We start from the raw sequence: 16,567 nt of genomic DNA, 5'->3' as shown, positions 1-16,567 counted from the left end.
GATGATTTTCACTCCCCAGTGCTCCCGCCAGGCCGGACTGAGATAACACCAGTGTCCTCGGCTTTGCCTGCCTCCTCCTCTTCCCAGTCTTGGTCCCCGTCCACTGCTGGTTTCTCTGGAGAGGCCCCCTGTCTTGAAATCATCGGCACAAGAACATTCTTCCCAGAGGCTGCTTCTGAGCATCTGAGAGAAGATAGGCTTTGGGTGCACACGGGTGGGGGGGGGGAGTGTTCCGTTTCATTTTGCTGTTTGTTTTGAAGGAAGAAGAAATTAACAGCATGTTTTGTAGGTGCAGGGGAATAACCTGGGACGAGGGGAGGGTTAACAGAGCAGAAGGAGATGGGAGGGTGGCTGCGGAGGTGACACCTTTGAGGAAGCAGGATGGCAAGGTCCCTGGGCAGGACACTGACTCTTAGGAGTGACAGGGGCAGGGTGCCCATTGTGGACGGAGAGAAATCAGTAAATGCGGGTTAAGGTGCAGGTGGGCGAGGAGACACAGTGGTGGAAAGTAGAGTCTCATCTGATCACTTCCCTTAGGGAAATGAGTGAGCTCCTCATTCCTCAAATGAAAGTGAGCAGCGTGGAGGACAGCAGAGGTCTGAGCTGACAAAAGAAAGGTGTAAAGTAGCTGAGAAAGCAAAAGGGTTTCAGAGCCAGGGCAATGTCACAGGATTTCCAGGAAGCACGGAACACCTACTTGAGTTTGGTGATTTTCGGCTTTAAAAATGAGACCAGTCTGCACCATCGTGTTCTTACACCAGCCACAGCCAAGAATTCCAGCACAGGAGTTCCCATTGTGGCACAGTGGAAATGAATCTGACTAGAAACCAGGAGGTTTTGGGTTCGATCCTTGGTCTTGCTCAGTGAGTTAAGGATCCAGTGTTGCCATGACCTTGGTATAGGTCGTAGATGTGGCTCAGATCAGATGTTGCTGTGGCTGTGGCATAGGCCGGCAGCTGTAGCTCCGATTCGACCCCTAGCCTGGGAACCTCCATATGCCATGGGAGTGGCCCTAAAAAAGACCAAAAAAAAAAAAAAAAAAAAAAAAATCCAGTACAAATGTCAACTAGGCAGACATATGGGATTAACCAGAGTTTGGATTCTGCCCCATGAGCAGCACTGAGGGAAAGGCTAGGGGGTAGAGGGTGGGTGAAAGAGTGAGTTTAATGATGACACATGGCCTCTGGCTGGGAAAAGAGGGAAAGAGAGAGTGAGGGATGCTGTTGACATTGGAAAGATGGCAGATGGGGTCAAGGGACTGACTGCCATCCTGTGGCACTGAAGATGGCTGGAGGGAGGGGCCCAGTGGAAGTGAGATGGAATGGTGGGAGGGGGCTGTCATGGAGGGGCACGCTTGAGATGGAGCCTTGGGTGCAAGTACAGATACAGGTAACGACAAACTGTCCTGGATGCGTGACTGAGAGGACAAGGAGGTGTGGCTCATCTAAAGGCAGTGGGTTAGACCAAGGGCAAACGCGGAGTGAAAGAATGGGAAAGCATATGCCGAAATGGTATTATAAACCAAAGAACTCTTCCTCTGCGTGTGTTCTTACATGTCCCAAATATTCCACAGTGAACCTATATCGCCATATATAACCAGAAAAGAGCTAAGTAAGATCAAAACTATTCCTCAAAGGTAAAAAGGAGAAAAAATATATTTATTGGTAAGGCAATCACTACTATGCACAAGCACTCAGTCCACAAAGCTCGTAGTTATTCCCATTCTCGAACTGTATAGAATTGAACAGAATCATCTTAAATAAGACCAAATGAGATGTGAACTTCACAGTGTATGGAATTTGTTTCAAGAGATACATATTTTAAAAGGCACAGAGTTTGTATTCGGTGTCTGCACTTGCATTAGGAAACCCTGAGATCATCTGTGGGATGAGGAGGAGGGAGGACCGAATGTGCAGTGGACAGAAATGAGGGCAAGACATTTCCTAAACATCTTTTCATATCTTCTTATCTTTGAACAATGTAAATATAGTACCTATTCAAAAATAAGTTTAAAAAGTAAAATTTAGGGAGTTCTCTTCGTTAACAAACCCAGCTAGGATCCATGAGGATATGAGTTCTATCCCTGGCCTCACTCAGTGGGTGAAGGATCTGGCATTGCCCTGAGCTGTGGTGTAGGTTGAAGACGCGGCTCGGATCTCAGGTTGCTGTGTCTGTGGTGTAGGCCAGCAGCTGCTGTTCCGATTAGACCCCTGGCCTAGGAACTTCCATATGCCTCGAGTGTAGCCCTAAAAAGAAAAAGAAAAAATAATAATACTAGTAAAAAATTTTACTAGAAAAACTCTTTTAAAATTTCATATATGCAAAAGTTGTGTCAAGAAATAATTGTCTATGGACTTCCCCTGTGGCCTAGGTGCTATTTCTGCTCTGGTTTGATCCCTGGCCCTGGAGCTTCTACATGCTGCGGGTGCAGCCAAACACTTTAAAAAAGAAAAAAAAAAAAAATGGTTGTTTGTATTTCTTTTGGCCATGCCCATGGCATGTGGAAGTTCCCAGGCCAGGGACTGAACCCATGCAACAGCGGCAACCCAAGACACTGCAGTGATGACACAAGGTCCTTACCCCCCTGCCCTACGAGGGAACTCCTCCTTAGTGCCTTTTTTTTTTTTTTTTTTTTTGTCTTTTGTCTTTTTGTTGTTGTTGTTGTTGCTATTTCTTGGGCCGCTCCCGCGGCATATGGAGATTCCCAGGCTAGGGGTTGAATCGGAGCTGCAGCCACGGGCCTACGCCAGAGCCACAGCAACGCAGGATCCGAGCCGCGTCTGCAGCCTACACCACAGCTCACGGCAACGCCGGATCGTTAACCCACTGAGCAAGGGCAGGGACCGAACCCGCAACCTCATGGTTCGTAGTCGGATTCATTAACCACTGCGCCACGACAGGAACTCCATTAGTGCCTTTTTTAAAAGGGTTTCACTTTCAGAAACTTAGTTTCTGTTTAAAGATACAAATCTGTCACTATATTCTTACTACATCCTTAAGAGCAAATTATAGACTTTTGACAAGATCCAGCGCCTATCAGATAAAAAAGTTAAAACAAATAAACAAACAAACAAAAACTTGTTACATATGACATATCCGTCACCAGACAATTGTTAGACTTGTTTGGTATGGCTTCAGAGTTAGAATGAGCCTCAGTGGCTTAAAGTACATTCAGAGGGGCAGATTCAAGTCCAACAGAGAAAAAGATAATTAAAGTGGTTCACAGGTGAAACCAGGTGGCAGGATTGCAGAGCAAGAGAGACACAGGATTGCAAATCCTCCGCTACAGCTGTGAGATTTGGATAAGTTTAACCCTCTGAAGGACCACAGGGTCTCTCAAATTCATGACATAAACACCCAAATCCACGAGTCTGCGTGTGCTGTAAGTTCCCTGTTGGAAGACGTAAGCAGCGGGGAGGGATGGTAAAGAAGGGATCTGTCATAAATAAGAGGATGGTTGGAATAGGTTTCAAACAGTTTAACCCCTGATACCCGACAGTAAACCGAAGGCCCCCCCAGCCATGGACTCTAATCCATGCTACATTAAAAGTGCAATGTAAAGTTAATCGCTTTCTGTGGGCTCCTAGATGTGAGCACGGAAGTTATGCGGTAATGCTCACATATGAAGCAATCATACAACAGAGAAGTGCACTTATATTAATTTTTAAAGATAAGCACCCAAAGGAATGAAAATATTTAAAAATGAAGATAGAGGACTCCCAGCCCCTGAGAATAAATCCACAAAAACCTAAGGGCCAAAAAATTCCAGGTTGAAGACAACTTGACTAGATCATTCAGCAAGTATCCGACCTAGAAAATTTTGCGACTCAGATATAGTACACAGGCTTTCTATAAAATGATGTAAATGTCTATTCCAACAATCCCACTCCTGGGCGTCTATCCAGAGGAAACCACGACTCGGAAAGATATATGTACTCCAGTGTTCACTGCAGCACTGTATACAACAGCCAAGACATGGAAACCACCTAAATGCCCATCGACAGAGGAGTGGATCAAGAAAATATGGTACATATACACAATGGAATATTACTCAGCCATTAAAAGGAAAGAAATAACAGCATCTGAAGCAACACGGATGGACCTAGAAATGATCACGCTACGTGAAGTTAATCAGACAGTGAGACACCAACATCATATGCTATTGCTTACATGTGAAATCTAAAAAAAGGACACAATGAATTTCTTTGCAGAACAGATACTGACCCACAGACTTTGAAAAACTTACAGTTTCCAAAGGAGACAGGCTAGGGGTGGGGGGATGGGCTGGGGGTTTGGGATGGAAATGCTATAAAATTGGGTTATGATGATTGTTGTAGAACTGCAAACGTTATAAAATTAAGAGTATGGAAAAAAAAGGAAAAAGAAAAAAGAAAAGGAGGTAAATGTCTAATTTGGTTCACCTCAGTGGAGATTTGACTTTTAATAAAGGGCTGCTATTCAGCCTCATTCACTGTTGTGTTAAACTGATCAGTGCCTCTTCTAATTGGTCAGTAACCGCAATGTCACAGTTGCTTCTAAGTTTAAATTACCTGAGCACTGGGAGAATCTAACATATTACCAAAGGAAATACCATGCTATCACCCCACGCCCATCACCTCGGTGAGAATCTGAAGTAGAGCCAGTAGGACATTGTAGTGATTAATATTTCTAATAATGATAAACACCAGAAGCATCATTATTAAATAACCAACATGTGCATATCCAACATCAAAGTTTCCATATCCTTCATTTTGCTTGGGAGAAGCCAAACTTTTGGGGGAGAAAAAAAAAAAGAAAAGAAAGAAAAAATTAATTACAGCTCTAGAAAGGTGAGCAAAACTGGGGCAAAATATACAGACACTTTCCTCCATCCACCCACTTTCATCATAAATGTCTGCATAGACAATGGCTGTACCAGCTGTCAAGTAGCTGTGACCAAATCACATCCTCTCATCTCTGGACTCTAAATTCACAAACACACACACACACACACACACACACACACAGAAGTGTGTACATGCTCCATTTAGGAAAAATGAGTCAGAATGATTGCACCCCTGGTGTCTGTACAGACCCATGACACACAGACATAAATGTCTAGTGGTTCCTCTAGCCCTTCCTGGAGGCCTCTGGAAAGAAAATTCATGGAAAGTTTCCTGATTCCAGAATTTAACCTTGCACAAGCACTAAGTTCCAGTAAAACAGAAATATAAAATAGACCAGGACTTCGACATCAAGCCCCACACGCTTCTGATTCAGGAGTCCCCAACAGTATTTTGTCCAGTGGACTCCAAGCCAAGAGCTGGCCCTGTAGTTCCTCATTCAGAGAATGTCAGTGGGTGCTGCTAGTGTTGATTTGAGGCTAAAAGTCAGATGGAATTAGATGCAAAGCAATGCAATTTCCATTTAGGTTACTACCAGAAGACTCTGCTAACATAAGCCTTATATTCAGTGCTGCACAATTAAGTTCAAAACTTAATCCTCCCAACAGATAATGCTTTCTCTGCTTTATAGATAAGGTTCAAAAAAACTAACTTGAGGGAGTTCCCGTCGTGGCTCAACGGAAACGAATCTGACTAGTATCCATGAGGATGCAGGTTGGATCCCTGGCCTCGCTCAGTGGGTTAAGGATCCGGTATTGCCGTGGTATAGGTCGCAGATGCAGCTTGGATCTGGCATGGCTGTGGCTGTGGCTGTGGTGTAGGCTGGCGGCTGCAGCTCTGATTCGACCCCTAACCTGGGCATCTCCATAAGCTATGGGTACAGCCCTAAAAAGACAAAAAAAAAAAACCTAGATTTAGTGTCTCAGAGCAAGAAGGTCACAGCATATGTACAACAGAAACCTAAAGCTTCTCTCTCTGGATCCTTTGCTCCTTCTTTTGTTCCAAACCATCCTTCATTTGCAAAGGACTGTTAAATGGCCAACAGTCCTGTGTATACCCACCTGGGCAAAGACTATACCCACTAGTAGTTAGCTTTGACTTGTATAAACATGGTTCTGGAAGATTATCCTGACATATATATGAGATTTGCTTCCTTGGACCACCTACATTCAAATCCATATGATAACTGGCTACATTATAACAATGTTCTTAGGAATATCTCTCATTGCAAATTTGTCAGACATCAAGCATCACTGAGTTATTTTTCTTCATCACTCCTTGACATCTTTCATGAGGGCATGCGTTTCCAAGAAGCATTCAGAGTCCTCTTATGACTCATGACATTCCAGTTCAGTTAAGTAGGAAATAAAATGCTGTAAACAATAATTGCCTGGAGGCTGTAGCAAAATCACTCTGTCTCCTTGAGTTTCGGCTTCTTGGTCTGCAAATGCATCCTTAACCACGGGATTTTTAATCTCCCCTCTTTCCAGGAATTAACATCTAATTCCTTCCAAGAATTAAAAATTCCTCTTGAAATTAAAAAAAAAAAAAAAAGTTCAGTACATAGAAGTGTTCAAAACCTTCAAGTATCAAGGCTTCCATACAGAGCCACCAAAGGCATAGTCAGACACTGCTCTGGCTAAAGAGGGAGCAATGAGCCCTGTGAACAGCCCTGGTACCTGAGGCTGCCTCTCTCTTCAACACTTTGGGCCAGAGAAGCAGAGAGTGTGGCGTTAAGGCGAGGTACTGACGCCAGTCGGCTGCCAACCCGGAGGACGCTGGCTGAGAGATGCTGTTTGGCAGATTTAGTCCTGATTCAAGCCTCACATGAAGCCAGTCTCCTGTTGATGTGTTTTCAAGGGAAAGAGGCAATTAATTTGCTTCTGAGCTTTAGGCGGTTTGAGATGGGTTGTTGTGTCACGGGTATCTGAAGCTGGTGGAATTTAACACAACATGGAATTTAATGCAAATTTGTCAAAACGTCTGTCCCCAGAGGAGCTGAGGGTCTCTCTTCACATCGAGCTGTCATCTTCCTAGAGCCAACCCTGTTCTCAGCCCAAGAGAAACAGCTCCTGAGGAGCCCATTCCTGCCACTAAAGCAGGACAAGGGCATGGCACAAACCACATTTTAGGGAGGGCAGAGTCGGTGAACCATGACTATGCCACCATCCAGTGTCTAAAACAAGGCGCAGAGAGGATACAAAATTATACCAAGGGATGGGCATATAGAAAGGACACCTAAGCTCAGTCAAGGCCATGAACAGTGGTTCTGAGCTAAAAGGAACCTTAAAATATACCTGTTCCACCACTTCCTTCACAGATCCACAAACAAAGAACAATTACTTTTTTCTCAGGGTACACAACTAAATTCAAGACCACAATCCAAGGCTGGAGCTCCTGTTGTGGCTCAATGGGTTAAGGGCATGGTATTGTTCCCATGAGGATGCAGATTCAATCCCTGGCCTCGATCGGTGGATTAAGGATCCGGTGTTGCTGCGAGCTGCCAGTGTAGGTCTCAGATGTGGCTCAGATCCCATGTGGCTGTGGCCCCAGCTGCAGCTCTGATGTGACCCCTCACCTGGGGACCTGGAAACTTCCATTTACAACAGATGCAGCACTAAACAAACAAACAAACAACAATCCAAGGCTTCAATAAAGAAAGTTTTCTAACTTTTTGTTGTTGTTGTTGTTTTATAGCTGCGTCTGTGGCACATGGAAGTTCCCAGGTTGGGGAGTTCCCGTCCTGGGGCAGCAGAAATGAATCCAACTAAGAACCATGAGGTTGTGGGTTCAATCCCTGGCCTCGCTCAATAGGTTAAGGATCCGGGCGTTGTCATGAGCTGTGGTGTAGGTCGCAGATGCAGCTCGGATCTGGTGTTGCTGTTGCTGTGGCTGTGGCGTGGGCAGGCAGCTACAGCTCCAATTAGACCCCTAGCCTGGGAACCTCCATATGCCGCTGGTATGGCCCTGAAAAGACAGAAAAAAAAAGAAAGAAAGAAAAGAAAAAGGAAGTTCCCAGGTTGGGGGTGAATCACCACAGCCACAGAAACAGCAGATTTGAGCCATATGTGTGGCATATCAAAAAGAAGAAAAGAAAAAAAAAAAAAAACAGAATTTGTTGTGGCAGAAAATAGGACCTTTTCTATTATTAGAATGACAGTCGGAGGCCAGCTCACCATCTGTCACTAATTTCTATGATGAGTGGGGAAGTTGGAGCGATGGCCAAAGGATCCTCTCAAGTCTTAAGTCGATCAGAATTCGCTGCTACAATAAAAGCTCTTCCTGTGGCACAGGGAATACGACTTTTTTACGTAGTGTGAAAGCAGGCTGAGGCATCTGTTTTTTGCTTCCACGTTTGTCCACTTGTCGGCTCACATCATTGTTGACGGCGGTGAGAATGGATAAGATATCTTCGCGTCTGCAGGCAGAAGAGAAAATAGGGCTTCAACCAGGGGACAGAACTCACGCAGCAGGTCTTAGAAAAAAGACCCTAGAACATGTGGCTTCTTCCTGCTCTAACATGCCAAGATTCTACCTGGATTCTTGCCAAAGATACAGAACTATTTTCTCTGAAATTGAAAAAGAAATGCCGAATCACATGAAAATTTTCCGTTCTACATTCAGTATCTGAGAGCATTATAACAATAATAATCACAGCTTGCATTTTAATGCACTTTGTCCCCAAAGACATTCTGCATATAATAGTTTTGCATGTTCCTCCTTCAAGCTGATAGACAGGTAGATAGAGGAAAAGCATAAACAGGAGGTGATAGAAATAGCTTACTCTCTATTCTTAATCTGGGGTGGAACGCAAAGATAAACATGACACAATTCCTGAACTTAAACCCTTATGATGCAGACCTGAAACATATACCGAGGTTGGCATATAGACAAACCCCATAACACAAGGCAGAATGCAATCAACGGCATATGTAAAGAAGGTCAAAATTCTCCTACAAGTTCTGAAGAGAAAGCAGCACATCTGGCTAGGAGAAGAGACGGCTCTATAGTGGAGGTAGCATCTGAGCCAGGGCTTGCAGGGCAGGTAGCATTTATCAGAATGTTCCAGGGGCGGACTCTACATACCCGTGGAAGCAAGACAGAGGCTCTGGAGACAGAGCTCAAGTTTGAATCATGGCTTCATCACTCACGGATTATGTGGTCCTAGGCAGGTTACTTCACTATGACTCAGTTTTCTCAGCTCTAAAATGGTACCCATTTTAGGAGTTCCCATCGTGCCTCAGTGGTTAATGAATCCGACTAGGAACCATGAGGTTGCAGATTCAATCCCTGGCCTTGCTCAGTGGGGAAGGATCCGGTGTTGCCGTGAGCTGTGGTGTAGGTTGCAGACACGGCTCGGATCCCGAGTTGCTGTGGCTCTGGCATAGGCCAGTAGCTACAGCTCTGATTAGACCCCTAGCCTGGGAACCTCCATATGCCGCAGGAACGGCCCAAAAAATGGCAAAAAAAAAAAAAAGTAAATAAAAGGGTACCCATTTTAGAGATTGCCATGAGAATTAAATGAGGCAGTTTACATAAGGCACTTAGAATGCTGGCTTCCATGTTCCACAGACCATCACTTCTGGTACTAGTCATAATTCTACTACTTCTTAGCATCATCACTGTGATTTTCAGGTGGGCATGCAAGCCCTGCCTGGTTCTGAATCCCTGTATCCTGCAGGGACGTGCATCACACTAGCTGTTCTCTCTTTCTCCAGACACCTTCTCATCATTCAGTTTCACTTGAAAAAACACCTTTGGAGTTCCCGTCATGGCGCAGCAGAAACGAATCCGACTAGGAACCATGAGGTTTCGGGTTCCATCCCTGGCCTCACTCAGTGGGTTTAGGATCTGGTGTTGACGTGAGCTGTGGTGTAGGTTGCAGATGCAGCTCATATCTTGCATTGCTCCGGCTGCTATAGCGCCGATTCAACCCCTAGCCTGGGAACCTCCATAGGCCATGAGTGTGGCCCTAAAACTCAAAAAAAAAAAAAAGAAAGAAAGAAAAGAAAAAACACCTCTACCAGGAAGCCTTCTCAAGTACCTCCCTGCCCCATTCTCTATATAATTATCCTGTTTTGCTGTTCAGAGCAGGTATTATTTCCTAAAATTATCTTATTAATTTAAATATTTATTTACTTACACTTTTAGTATCCACTGTCCTCTCACTGAATTAAGTCCCATGGAGAAGAGATTTTTGTCTCTCTGTTCACAGCTATACCCTGAACCTTCTTCAGTGACCCCGTACAGCAGGCATGTAGTAGGCCTTCAATAAATACTGCCTTTTCCCAAAGCCATGGGACATGGTCTTGATGGAGGGGTTGTTAATGAGGAGGGAAAAGGTAAGGTGTCCACTCCTGGGCATCTACCCAGAGAAAACCATGACTGGCAAAGACACATGTACTCCGATGTTCATTGCAGCACTATTTACAATAGCCAAGACATGGGAACAACCTAAATGCCCATCGACAGAGGAGTGGATCAAGAAGATGTGGTACATATACACAGTGGAATATTACTCAGCCATTAAAATGAATGAAATACCAGCATTTTTAGCAACATGGCTGGACCTAGAAATTATCATGCTAAGTGAAGTCGTCAGCCATACAAAGAGACACCAACATCAAATGCTTTCACTGACATGTGAAATCTAAAAAAAGGACACAATGAACTTCTTTGCGGAACAGATGCTGAGTCATAGACATTGAAAAACTTACAGTCTCCGTAGGAGACAGTTTGGGGGGGTGGGGGGATGTGCTTGGGGTGTGGGATGGAAATCCTGTGAAACTGGATTGTTACGATCATTATACAACTACAGATGTGCTAAATTCATTTGAGTAATAAAAAAAGAAAAAGAAAGAAAAGCTAAGGTGACTCAAGGCTCCAATCTTGATTCCCAATCCTAAGTTCCCAGAAAAACATTATGACTCTTCCCAGAAATGGGGATTCACCGAGTAGGAACCTTTGGAAGAGGCTGAGAATTTGAATTCAGGCCTGTGCACGTTGAATGTGAGGTCCAAGGGCAACAGAGAGGTGGGAGGTCTGACAGACTGTGAGAAATATGTAGGACTGGCCTGACGAATGAGGCTGACTCAGCCAGGCATTCCCTGGTCCAGCAAATACTTATCAAACTTGACAGTATGTCAGATACTATGTCAGGTGCTGAGGGTATAAGGTTGAATGGAACATGTCTGCCCTCCAGAAACTCAGCGGTGGGGGACGTAGGAGACATTGGCCTCTAGCGACAGCTAAAGCAGCCCAAAGGGGCTAGAGAGAGAGCAGAAAAGACGGTCCAGGGCAGAACCTTGGTGAAGGCCCATTTCCAGGGAACCAGGTAAAGAGCCTGTGACAGAGACAGAAGGAAAGTTGTCAGATTAGTGACAGGAAACCAAGGATACTATAATGCCAAAGGCAGCAGGCAAGCACTCAGCAAATGTGAGCCATTGATAATAAATAAAGGAACCAGAGTTCCCATTGTGGCGCAGTGGTTAACGAATCACACCAGGAACCATGAGGTTGCAGGTTTGATCCCTGCCCTTGCTCAGTGGGTTAAAGATCCGGCGTTGCCGTGAGCTGTGGTGTAGGTCGCAGATGCGGCTCGGATCCCGTGTTGCTGTGGCTCTGGCGTAGGCTGGTGGCTACAGCTCCGATTAGAGCCCTAGCCTGGGAACCTCCATATGCCTCGGGAGTGGCCCTAGAAAAGGCAAAATAAATAAATAAATAAAAATAAAGGAACTAATAAAAGCCCTCTAGGCCATTATTGATGCGGTTTCCTCTGCAGAGTTCTTTCACCCTGGTTTTTACCTGACATCTACTTGTCACCCCTCAAAGGTTCCCCGATCCTCCAATTCTGGGGGAGGTGCTAGTTCTGTATGTTCCCATAACACCCGTGCTTTCCAATGTATATTTACAATAGGGGATGATCTTCCCCATCTATCTATCTGTGTAGTTTTTGTTTTTGTTTTGTCTTTTTGCCACTTCTTGGGCTGCTCCTATGGCATATGGAGGTTTCCCAGGCTAGGGATCAAATCGGAGCTGTAGCCACCGGCCTACACCAGAGCCACAGCAACGCGGGATCCGAGCCGTGTCTGCAACCTACACCACAGCTCACGGCAACGCCGGATCCTTAACCCACTGAGCAAGGCCAGAGATCCAACCGAAACCTTATGGTTCTTAGTCGGATTTGTTAACCACTGCGCCACAACGGGAACTCCATATCTGTGTAGATCATGAGCAACTTGAGGGCAGGGGCTGTGTCTTTTTCTTTTTTTTCGGTATCTTCCTTTCCAGTTATATGCTGATGCTCCATACAAGTTTGTTGGATGGAGAGATGGATGGATGCGTGGATGAACACGTAGGTGGGTACATGGATGAAAAGGAAGATGATGGAACAACTCAAAACTCTCACCTTGGGACCAAGTCCTTCAGATGATTGTAAAGAGACTGGATATACCAGCTACCTTCCTTCACATGCCGAAATGACACGTAGCCAGGGACAGTGGCCAGGCCAAGAAGGAAATCCGCCTCGACAGGAATGCTGTCCTTAAGGAGAGGGGCCTTGAGCTCAGGATTTACAGCATCTGCTTCAATGGATACGGAGGGTTGTATCTCTTCACCTTGACAGGCTTGGATGAAAAAGAGTTTGGGTTTGTGCGCCAGACCGGGGCACTGCTGGGCTGTGAAATGAGACAGGATCTCCCGAATGGGAATGAGGTCCCCATCAGAGGAGTAGATGGCTCCAAATTCCCCGTGGGTCAGCACACAGAACACAAAGCAGTCTCCATCAGCATGGCCTGGGTGACTCTGATATTTCTGCAGAACCTGCATGAGGTGGACTTTAGTCACATCGACATACACATGGACGCTGAACCCCAGCCACTCAAACACGCGCCTCAGACATTCTGTACAAAAAGGAGGGAAAGGGAAAATCATAAGATCGAGTGAGATGAAACAAAACGAAGGGGTGAAACTCTGTGAATAGTTATATTCAGTGCATGGCAAATAGCCTGAGGTTTGGGTTTCCTTTTTTTACTTTCATAACAATGCCTTTTTTTTTTATTGTCTTTTTGTTTTAGGGCCACACCCGCAGCATATGGAGGTTCCCAGGCTAGGGGTCCAATTGGAGGTGTAGCCATGGGCCTACACAACAGCCACAGCCAAGTGAGATCCAAGCCACATCTGCGACCTACACCATAGCTCACAGCAAGACAGGATCCTTAACCCACTGAGCGAGGCCAGGGATCGAATCCGGGTATTCTCATGGATGCCAGTTGGGTTCCCTAACTGCTGAGCCATGATGGGAACGCCATAACAACACCTTTTTACAATGAATCTGCCTTTTTAGAGGACCCACAGTGCTATTGCAGGTGATCCTGAGAGACAGCAGAGACCAGAGTTTTATCTTAGCTCACAGATGAGGAAGCTGAGGCCCCGTGACTCTCCCAGGGTCACAAATCTGGTTGGTGGAGGAGGCAGAGCTCAAAGCCAATTTTCTCACATTGACCCAGGCGCTCCCTCCCAACCAGAGCCGTAAATGTTCAGGGACTCTGAGTACTCTTTAAGCAGGTTGGTGACACACAGATGCTATGGTCTGAATGTTTGTGTCCCACCCTCCCCAAAATTCGTATGTTGAAATTCTTTTTTTTGTTGTTTTTTTTTTTGTTTTTTTGCCTTTTCTAGGGCTGCTCCCGTGGCATATGGAGGTTCCCAGGCTAGGGGTCCATTCGGAGCTGTAGCAGCGGCCTCCGCCAGAGCCACAGCAACACAGGATCCGAGCCACGTGTGCGACCTACACCACAGCTCACGGCAACGCCGGATCCTTAACCCACTGAGCAAGGCCAGGGATCGAATCCACAACCTCATGGTTCCTAGTCGGATTCGTTAACCACTGCGCCACGACGGGAACTCCCATATGTTGAAATTCTAACTCCCAAGGTGAGAGTATTAGGAAGTAGAGACTTGGGAGATGCTTAGGTCATGAGGGTGGGGCCCAAAAAGACGCCCCACAGAGCTCTCCCACCCTGGCCACTGAGCAAGGTTACAAGAGAAGATGACCATCTAGGAAGTGGGTTTTCACCAGACACAGAAATGCCAGAGCCTTGATCTTGGACTTCTCAGTCTCTAGAACCATGAGAAATAAATGCTTGCCATTTATAAGCCACCTAGTGCATAGTATTAAGCGCCACTGGATGGACTGGGACCCCAGGAATCTACAAGAAGCTTAGACATATTGATGATATCATCCTTAGATTTCCATGGAAGATGAAAACTATAGAAAGAAAACGTGAAAATAAAAAATGATTTTAAGCCCTCTGACTTGCATTTCACCTATGTCCAGACGTTCTTACCAGCATCTTTATGGGTTCCTGGTCTTTCTGACATCGAGGTGAATCTGTGGTTGTTGACAACAACACAAAACCCCCTGTGATTCCGGTCCATCCTGTACACAGCTGTCTCCTGCAAAGAAGCGGAGACAGGAACCACTTATTAGGGAATCCTGTTTTAGGGGTTTAATGTGTCTAACCATCCACTCCATTTATCAGTACCAAAGGGAGAGAGAGCTCAAGATCCTGGTTCTGGTCTGGAAATAACTGATTCATTCCAAGGTGGAATGCCAGGTCCTCATTAAAATTCAGACTTCACTTGGCTTGATTGCAGAATGTCAGTTCTCAAGACTAAATGACATAATATGTATTTTTAATTTTAGTAAGCCCGGTTTTTACGCAAAAGCGTCTTCCTTGTTGGATTACCAGAACGAAGAAAGCAGAGGTAAGGATCTAACAAGACCACAAAAATATCAGATGATCATTTTTTTTTTTGTAATGGTAGGATTCTGGCATGATCTGATTTTTCTAAAAACAGAAATCTCTTTTGTAGAGACCACAGTGGGTGGTTTTTAATATGTGTCATTAATTTTGAAGGTTACTATAAATAGCATTTGATTACAAATCGCTGAACTGGCTTCAGCCAGGGCCTCTCTGTGGCTAAAAAGATCTCCTGAAAACACAGTACCGCTTGGATCCAAGCAGAAAAGAAGTGGCTTCAGTGGAAAAAAAGAAATTCCCCTCTCCAGAAGTAATTCAAAATGTACATGTAACCGAAAGGACAATAACATGCCCTCCACAGGCAAAGGTCAACACATTTCTAATTGCGACAGAAAAAAGTGAAACGGACAGAGGTCATCACAGCGAGAGGAAGAAGCAAGAGAGAAATAAGAATCTGAGCCAGCAAAGTCGTTAAAGGGCTGGACACGAGTTGGAGAAGATTTGAAGAACCGGGCCAAACCTTTGTGCTGGATTTAGAAGTTAGAGTCTCAACAGATGCTCCCAACAGCTCCACGGAGACCGGAGTTGCTGTCTCACCTAGAAAGACAATTACTCAGACTCATTGTCTTTACCCAAACACCTGGATTTCCTTACAGAGGATGTGTTGGAATCAGCCCATGTGGGGTTTTTTGGGTTTTTTTGTTGGTTTTGTTTTTTGTTTTTTGTTTTTGCTTTTTAGGGCCACACCTGCGGCATCTGGAGGTTCCCAGGCTAGGGGTATAATCAGAGCTACAGCTGCCGGCCTACGCCAAGGCCACAGCCATGCAGGATGCGAGCCGCATCTTCAACCTACCCACAGCTCACGGCAGCGCCAGATCCTTCACCCACTAAGCAAGGCCAGGGATCGAACCCGTAACCTCATGGTTCCTAGTTGGATTCGTTCCCACTGAGCCACAACGGGAACTCCCAGCCCACGCATTCTTGGTTACAAGTTTAATTGGGTTGAGTCAGCATTTATCTGTCACTACATAGAGAGAGGCTGGACAGACAGGAAAAAGAAACAGGGGGGAAATTTAAAAAGTCCCAGTCACCCAACCGGGCACAGAAAAAATCACAATAGCCCTGGGCTAAATTTAGTCATGCCTTTGGCATTGGCTGAGGAATGCCCTGCTTTGAAGTGCACTGCAGACTCCCTGGTTCCTCCAGATAAAGCTGAGCTGTCAAATGAAAAGGGGAAATGTAACTTGACGCTTTCCTTTTCCCTAGCATGCCTGGTAAATTTTCGGTGGAATCCAGGAAGCTCTGCTCTTGTCACTTAGGCCCAAGTTAGTTATTAACCATGGTTAAGGGTCAGTGCTGGGTGCTCAGTTCACAATGAGCAAGTCCAGGATCCCCCAGACCCAAGTACCTCTGGAAAGGGACCCCAGCTGGAGAGCTCCTGCACACTCAGGGGAAGGGAAGCAGGTCTCAACTCTGAAAGCGCAGAATTGCAAAACTGAAGAAAATGTGCTTCTTTTTCAGAGAAGTGAAACCACAGCCTGAGCTCTCGTAGCTCCAGCCAGGTCTTCAGAGGGTGCGCTCTGGAGTCAGAGCACCGGGTGCAAATCCCGGCTCCCCTCCGTTCTAGCCGCAGAACCTTCAGCAAAGCACTAGACCACTAGACGTCCTGGGTCTCGGTTTCCTCATCATTAACTGAGAATAACAGTGGTGCCTATCTCCAGGAGACTGGAGTGTTCAAGGAGATAAGAACAGTGCCTGGCACATGACAAGCCTCAGCAATAGTAACTCTCATTGGCATCATTAACGGGCAACCTCCTGGTTAGGCAGAAAGACAAAAGAATGTGTTGGACTCTGAAGTTTAAATTTCCATGGGAGTTCCTGTCGTGGCGCAGTGGTTAATGAATCCGACTAGGAACCATG

The 16,567-nt window shown here is 45.6% G+C and overlaps 1 protein-coding gene across 2 annotated transcripts in view; it reads right to left on the bottom strand.

Moving 5' to 3' along the window:
• The window catches only part of CASP10 (caspase 10), a 37,860-nt gene continuing 22,923 nt past the window's right edge, over positions 1,631–16,567 (bottom strand). Inside the window, 6 exon segments of one of the 2 annotated variants that reach the window (NM_001161640.1) lie at positions 2,616–2,698; positions 7,849–8,186; positions 8,188–8,301; positions 12,292–12,784; positions 14,231–14,339; positions 15,168–15,244. In NM_001161640.1, coding sequence (NP_001155112.1) covers positions 8,135–8,186; positions 8,188–8,301; positions 12,292–12,784; positions 14,231–14,339; positions 15,168–15,244 — 845 coding nt within the window. In that variant the 3' untranslated portion in view covers positions 2,616–2,698; positions 7,849–8,134. 2 annotated transcript variants of the gene reach the window in all.

This window comes from Sus scrofa, chromosome 15 (assembly GCF_000003025.6).
Source record: "Sus scrofa isolate TJ Tabasco breed Duroc chromosome 15, Sscrofa11.1, whole genome shotgun sequence".
Lineage (NCBI taxonomy): Eukaryota > Metazoa > Chordata > Mammalia > Artiodactyla > Suidae > Sus > Sus scrofa.
This window is presented reverse-complemented; position numbering and strand designations above follow the sequence as displayed.